This window comes from Trifolium pratense, linkage group LG7 (assembly GCF_020283565.1).
Source record: "Trifolium pratense cultivar HEN17-A07 linkage group LG7, ARS_RC_1.1, whole genome shotgun sequence".
Lineage (NCBI taxonomy): Eukaryota > Viridiplantae > Streptophyta > Magnoliopsida > Fabales > Fabaceae > Trifolium > Trifolium pratense.
The window spans coordinates 36,111,329-36,119,107 of record NC_060065.1 but is presented as its reverse complement, the minus strand read 5'-3'; the positions used below and the strand labels follow the sequence as shown (position 1 = coordinate 36,119,107).

General features: G+C 28.2%; 1 protein-coding gene across 1 annotated transcript; it reads right to left on the bottom strand.

The window, feature by feature from the left end:
- On the bottom strand, nt 1-5,020 carry LOC123897940 (GDSL esterase/lipase At1g29670-like). The gene is made up of 5 exons (XM_045948768.1): nt 4,401-5,020; nt 3,309-3,433; nt 2,969-3,214; nt 709-964; nt 1-551 (listed from the first exon to the last, which is right to left on the bottom strand). Exons 1-5 carry the CDS (start codon nt 4,645-4,647, stop codon nt 328-330), a joined length of 1,098 nt encoding a protein of 365 aa, XP_045804724.1. The 5' UTR covers nt 4,648-5,020; the 3' UTR covers nt 1-327.
- Between the last annotated feature and the right edge of the window lie 2,759 nt (nt 5,021-7,779).

The window sequence follows — 7,779 nt, the reverse complement described above, 5'->3', positions numbered from 1 at the left end:
TTTGGAAATGTCACCAACCGTTAAATAGTATTCACTATAATCAAACACTAAATCAAATACTATTACAAAATGTTGTTAAAGACAAATTAAACTTAACCTTTGAAAAAAAAAAGAAAGATAAGACATATTTTAGATGCCTTCGTACATGAACAATACATATTATGACAATAGTTGTGGCACAACTTATTAGCACCACTAAATACTTCTTAATGTAACCCAAAAAAAAAAACACTCTTATATCCGTAAACATAACTCAATTAATAAAAATATTGTAATATTCGGATATTATAGTTCGATCTCGGGCTACTTGACCCAAAACAAAACTCTTTAGATTTGAGCTAAGCGATTGATATCGATAGGGTAAGCATCTGATGCAGATTGAGCATTGTAAGCTCTCCTACCAATAACAGTATTTCCAGCCTCAGTTGGATGAAATGCATCCCAAAATAGGTACCCATTTCTATCCCTACATGGATTTTGTCCCGGCAGACATGTAATTTGACCATTGTTCCTTCCTATACCACAACATCCTGCATTTGTAACTCTAAAACCTGAAAATTAAACACCCAAATTTTGAAAGAAAAAAAAAATTAGCATATACTATAAAATGATAAATTATGAATTTAAAAAAAATTGCTCCCCTCGAATTAGTCGATTGTTGTGCCCGAATACTGAGTTTTCAAAAACAATTACGGAGAAAATAATTACCAAAGGCTGATGGGTTGCTTATGATTTCTTGAAAGATACCATAGACATTTACATAGATGAATCTTGCATCAGGAAATTGGTTATTGAGTTGATCCACAAGAGATTTTAATCCATTGTTGAATAATTGATTTGCAGAATTGATTCTTGATACACAAGTTCTACCATCTGGGCTGTTTGTGGCCAATTCATTTGGGCTGCAACCTATTTGACCCACCCCAAATAATGCCATTTTTCTTGCCCCATAGTTGTATAGAATCTGAAACATAAATACATAAATTAATTTTTTTGTTAACATTTTTTTGGCTTCTAATAACACAACTTTTGTCAAAAAAAGTAAACACAACTTTTGTCAAAAAAAGTAAACACAACTTAATAACTATATTTTTTAAAAAATAACATAACTCTATATTTTTTAAAATAAAAAAATAAATAAAAACAAAGAAGAGATGAAAATATTAGTATGACTCTTAAGGTGAAAATAATTGGAGTGATCGAATTTCGGTCCCTAGATATATTATGTGATGTCCCTAAAAAGTGAGTTAAGCTTACAAGAACTATTACTTTAGACTTTTTTATTTTTTGAGTAAATTACTTTAGACTTTATATATAACAAATAAAAAATGGCTTAAATTATATTATTGATCTCATAAGTTATCTTTTAAAATAAATAATTGTTACACGTTGGTCTTCAAATTTTTTCTTCATTTTGATCTCTTAAGCTATAAAATTTAGGGTAAATGATCATTTACCCCCCTGCAAAATAAGCAAATTTTCGTTTACCCCCCTATGCAGATTTTTTTTCTGTTTACCCCCCTACAAAAAATAGATTCACTCATTTTGCCCCCCGTGTATACAGCAGGACATGTGAATGTGCAAATCTGCTGACATGGCTTGTACACGTGGAAAAAACAATTAATATTTATTTTTTAAATTCCACGTCAGATAATATATTTTTTTTAATAAAAAAATTCCTACAAAATAAAAAAATGGATTTTTTTTTCCCAAAAAAATCCTACAAATAAATTTTTTTTTCCTACAAAGAATTTTAAAAATTTCCAACAAAAAAAAACTGAATTTTCTTATTTTGCTCCCAAAATAAATATTTACTCCAAAATAAAGTTTATTTTCAAAATAAAAATTTTAAAGATTTATTTTCAAATCTTTTTGAATTAAAAAAAGATGATCTTTATTTTTTAAAAACAAAACATTATTTTTTTGTTAATCTCTTTGAATTAAAAAAAATAGAAAAAGAAGTTTTATTCGAGTTTTCCTCTTATACCAAAATCATTTTCCCTAGAACTAGAAAAATAGAAGAAGCAGAAGACAATTCCGGTGATTGAAGAAGACTACGACGAATATGATCACGACGGTGGAAGCAAACCGGCGAAGATTCTGTTTTTTTTAAACCAAAAAGATTTGAAAATAAATTTTTAAAATCTTTATTTTGAAAATAAACTTTATTTGGGAGAAAAATATGAAAATTCATTTTTTTTATTTTAGGAAAAAAAAAATAATTTTGTACAAAAAGAAACTATTTGTAGGAATTTTTAAAAATTTTGTAGGGAAAAAAAATTTATTTGTAGGATTTTCTTTTAATTTTGGAAAAAAAATTCGTTTTATTAATTTTGTAGGAAAAGTTTTTGATTTTGAAAAAAATATTATCTGACGTGGAATTTAAAAATAAATATAAATGTTTTTTTCCACGTGTACAAGCCACGTCAGCAAATTTGCACAATCACATGTCCTGCTGTACACAAAGGGGGCAAAATGAGTGAATCTATTTTTTGCAGGGGGGTAAACAGAAAAAAAATATGCATAGGGGGGTAAACGAAAATTTGCTTATTTTGCGAGGGGGTAAATGATCATTTACCCTAAAATTTAAACACATTTTTCATTCAATTTTATTCCTTAAATTATAAAGGTTAGACACTTTTGTTCTTTATGTCGGTTTTACATTTAAGTCTGTCATATGTTTCAGATGTGACATTTAAATGTTGGTGATTATGCATTTTACTAAGCAAGAATGAAACATTTGACGTACTCGAATGAAAAAATGACTAATTAAAAAGTCCAAAATTTATAACTTAAAGAATCAAAATGGTACGAAAAATACTTAAAAGCTCAAAAATATTTGAACAAAAAAGTTTAAAAATAACTTAAAGAATAAAGATATAATTTTGCCAAATATTTAGTAAATACTATGGTTATATAAAAAAAAGTGAAAAGGAAAAAGATGCATAGAGAACTAGAGATCACTAACCCTGAGCTGCTGAGCATATGCTTGAAGAAGAACATTAGCATACTGTTGAGGTGTGTATTGTCTACTACTAGAATAAATTTGAGGCATGAAATAGTTGTTAAGATAATCATTGCTACCCATTCCAATTGTATAAATGCATTTACTAAGATAATTTGCAGTAGTGGCCTCATCTCCAAAATAATTAACCAATTGGGACACTGTCCTTTGGTAATTTTGAACCTGCCCTCTAAAACTAATTCTTTGTCCCTACAAAGTAGAAATAATAATGACTATGTTGTTACAAAATTGGAGAAAAAATTATCATGTGATGATATTTGAAGCATAGGAGAAAATTAGGTACCAATTGTTGTCCTGTTTCCTCTCTGATTCCAGCAGCTGCTGAAGCATAATTGACTCCTTGGAGTATGCTTCTGCCCCTAGCATTGGCATAGGAAGGTATGTAACCATTGAATCCCAATTGTTCAGCTGTTAAATTTCAATCAAATGTTAGACAAGTCACAAGAGTAAAAGAAAACTTTAGTAAAAAAGGAAAACAATTAGTTTAATTAAAGAGTAAAGTTATAAATATACTTGAGAAAGATAAACAAACTAGAGCAATAATAGTAAGTACCACCATTCCTCCGTCTCAAAATGTATACAGCATATAAGATAGATAAATATCAGTATATAAGATGTTAGATTTATTTCATTGAGTATTTTATAAATATAATTTTTTTTATAATTTTGAATAATATAAAATTAAAGATGTTAGTGGTTAAAGTTATATATTGACATATTTGCAATAGATAACCGTGATAACTATTTCAAAACAGAAGGAGGACAATATATGACCTCATTATGATTAAAAAATCACCTTTTGTTAGGTTTTTTTTTTAAAAAGTCGCTTTCTTAATCAAAAATAATCACTTTTTTTTTTACGCAGCAAAAATAATTACTTTCAGAAATTTTCATCTGTTTCTTATAGATTTTTTGAGAAAAATGAGAATCTGAAAAAGATAAAAATTGTTTGTCAAATAGAGAAGCTATTTTGAGTAATTTCTTAATCTCGAGTTCGAACTCGACCCCTACCTATAAAATGTAATATTCCAAATAATTTGTTTTATGATAATCAGACACAAAATAACTTCTATGTTTTTAAAAATAAAATATCTAAAAAAAAATATTTCTATATAAAAATTATTTTTTATAAACACAAACGGACCCATAAGCTAACTAAGAAAAATACTCTATCCGTCCCAAAATATAAGAAAAATAATCAAACAAATTTGAGTAAATACATTCACTTTTATTGAGTAATTTTTACTTATATTTTGAAATGATGGAGGATCATGCTAGCTTACTTTTCCGAAAAGAAAAAGAAAAGTTATTTTTTATTAAAATAAATATTTTGTAGTTATACAAAATGAATTAAATTCAAAAATCAATATCTCACCGATAACATCAACAGCAGTTTTGCCATTTGAAAATCTTCCAGTTGGTCCTTGAGGAAAGTCAATTCCATAAGGAAAATAATTAGCTTTAGCTATTGAAGTGAGTTGGTTATTGTTACCATTATCCACCAAAGAGTCCCCAAAAATAAAATAACAAGGTACTTGTTGTGCATTGCCAATTCCACTCCACAGAGTTAAAACCAAAACAACTATCCCTATATTCATCATAGAGAGGTCCCTAAATGCCATTGAAAATTTGAAGCAAGAAAATGTTACAAAATATTGATAATGGCTAATGGGGTAATAAGAGAGAGTGAGAGAGATGGATTGGATGAAGAGATTGTGAGATGAGGAAATCTATATGTAGTGGTGGAAGTGTAAGAGAAATGGGCCTAAGATTTAAGGATTTTATGTATGGTTGAGGATATTTTTGGTAGCTAGGTGCATTAAATTTACGCGGACATAATGTGAAATTGAATGAAAATGATGCCATTAGATTTAATGGTGTATGATCAGTATAACCATATGTAGTATTTTTTTTTCTTCTATTTTAAGGGACCATTTGTAGTATACTGGTATTTCTATTGTCTTTGACTCTTTGTTTGTTGCATTTTGGAGTGATGAGAATGTTAGGAAAATTAACGGATATGGATCTATAACTCATTTCATTTGTTCATTTAAAATTAGACAAGTCTTGCATGTGGATCCACAACTAGTAATATTTTTATTTTACATGCATATGACTTGTTCTTATTTGTTGATGGGTAAATACTCCTAAATTATAAATGGGTGGTTTAAAAAAGAAAAAGCTTTGAATTATATAATTATTTGTTAAGCAAAATTTTCTTAGTTATTTTACTTGTTTTTATGAAAAGTAATAAAGGTTGTAAATGGAAAATACATTGGTAATATTTCTTTCTCCTTTGAATAATAGAGAAGATATGAATAAGCAAATAAAATATAAGTTGATGAACTCCAATCAATCATTTAAAGGATAAAAGTGGAAATATGGAGTATATAGTAGTAATCTTATATTGCCCATGCCTTAATACGTATATATGGTCGGTAGAACCTTTATATTTGTCAACTACCATTAAATGTCACTATAAAAGTAAATGAGTAGTTTCAATTTCATCTCTGAAATGTCACTTTCCCTAAAATTAATTTTTAAAGTATCTAAATAGTAACTAGTTTTTATTTAAAAAATACATATAAAATTTGTCACTTAATTAATATATGTTGTACATATGTTAATATGCTATCACACTAATGAGACAATTTTGCATATAAGTTAGAGATTAACTAATGTTTTTGAATATTTTAAAAGAGATAATTGCAAGAGAATAGTATTTTATAAACTAAATTAAAGATTAATTTAATTAATCAAGACATTGGGCTTATAAGTGGTTAATGAACTTTATCAAAAAACAAATCGTTCGAGAGAACCTGATAGTTCAATTTCTGGATGGAACAATATTTTTGTCAGATTTTACTTTGAAACAAAAAAAAAAATAAAGATTAATTAATTTTGAATATCATTGTTAAGATGCTAAGATCATTGGTAACTAGGTTTTCCTGCCGAAAAAGAATACAAGTTTGATTTAGGATGGTACATTTTGGAGCATTTTAATCCAGTGAAAAAGTAATTAAAAAATTGTATTGTCAATCCGATGATTAATTCCAAACACATTAAATAAACATCAATAGTAAAAATATGTTGAGAAGTCACTAAAATCGAACATCTTAATTATAATTGGAACTATCCATTCTTAATCGAATAACTTGATTTAGTTGAGTTCATATAGATAAAGTGTCGAATGTACCTAATTCAAATCATAGAGCGCATAAAGTTAATAAGTCTACACACGGTTGTATATTCAAAGCTTATTCCGCTTAAACTATTAGATTTGATCTAATAGAAAGTAGTTTAGGTGATATACATGAAGTCCGATATTTAAACATCATTGTTGTCGATGTTAAAATAAAATAAAAAAATATACTGAGTCAGCTTACCTTTTGATGGAGCAGTTTTGAGCAAGTTGTGAACGTTGACATTTGTGGTGTGTCGGCGATGATTGTGGATTGGAGTAGAAGTACAACTAGACTCAGTCAGAACACATCGATGTATCATTCAAGTCAACATAAAATGGCGGTGCTCACAGTTGTAGTAATTTGCACTTTACAGCTAACAGTATCATTTTTCTTCTTTACAGTATTTATTAATAATTCATTTTTGTATGTTTTGTACTAAAAAAAAAATATTTGTTTAATTTTATGTAGGATATTTGTTCAATTTTACAATAAAAAGTAGGATAAGTGTGGTTCATTTAAAGAGATAGAATGACTACAAATACAATGGATGTGGGTGCTATGAGGCATGCATGGGCGGAGCTAAGGTTCAGTAGATTTGGCCGGTTGTCCGGATTCTGACAAAACAAAATTGGTATTTTTAGGGGTTAGTAATTTTTAGATGATTTGTTCAAAACTAAGATTTTCGGACATGTAAAACAAAATTGATATTTTTAGGGGTTAGTAATTTTTAGATGATTTGTTCAAAACTAAGATTTTCGGAGTATTATGTAACATGTAAAAATTTGGTCAGACTTTATAATTTTTATGAGTCTGCCACCACTAATGCATCGTACAAGTGCTTATATAGGCCGCCACAAGCTTTCCATGATATCGTGAAATTATTTGTAGATACTTCATACATTATAGACTAACTGTAATCCAATTCAAGTTCATGCATTGATTTGATAATTTCAATTAGGTTATAGCTTAGAGCTCTTCACGCCTCCCCAAGAATGTGTTGTGTAACTAATTGATTATACTCAATGGAGTTTGGATTCTCTCAAGAATCAAAACTAAACAACAAAAATAGAAACTAATTACAATCCTACAAAATATGGGTAAAAGGAAAAGCAAGGTTATTCAAATTTTCATCTTATGGATCAACTTTCTTTTTCCTTTTTCCATATTTTGCAGCAAAGCAATTTTATGATTAGAAACTTGAAATCTTTCAAAAAATGACATTTCTTGTTCACGTTATTTCTTTGTATAATGTGTCTTTCTAATGATGAGAAACATACTTAACATCAACCATATTGTCACCATTAACATACACTGCTTTGAAAATATCATAATCATGTCATTAACATGCATTAGACGATGTGGGCACTGGTTACATCACATTGTTCAAATCATGTTGGGTTGTGCAATGTATATTTATTTTTCTCCACCCTCAATCTTTGAACTAATTTCTGAGAGTAACATTGAGGAGTGGTAAGGAAAATATTATTGGAAAATGTTGTCCATCAACTCTCCAATTTATGATCAGCGATACATTTCTTGTACCATCGATGCAATCATCAAAAACAAAGC

Coding starts and splice junctions, on each gene's coding strand:
- LOC123897940 (XM_045948768.1), bottom strand. CDS start 4,647: ATGGCATTTAGGGACCTCTCTATGATGAATATAGGGATAGTTGTTTTG. Junction 3,434..4,400: donor AACTGCTGTTGATGTTATCG/GTGAGATATTGA, acceptor GAAATTTAACAG/CTGAACAATTGGGATTCAAT. Junction 3,215..3,308: donor AGGAAACAGGACAACAATTG/GTACCTAATTTT, acceptor TCTACTTTGTAG/GGACAAAGAATTAGTTTTAG.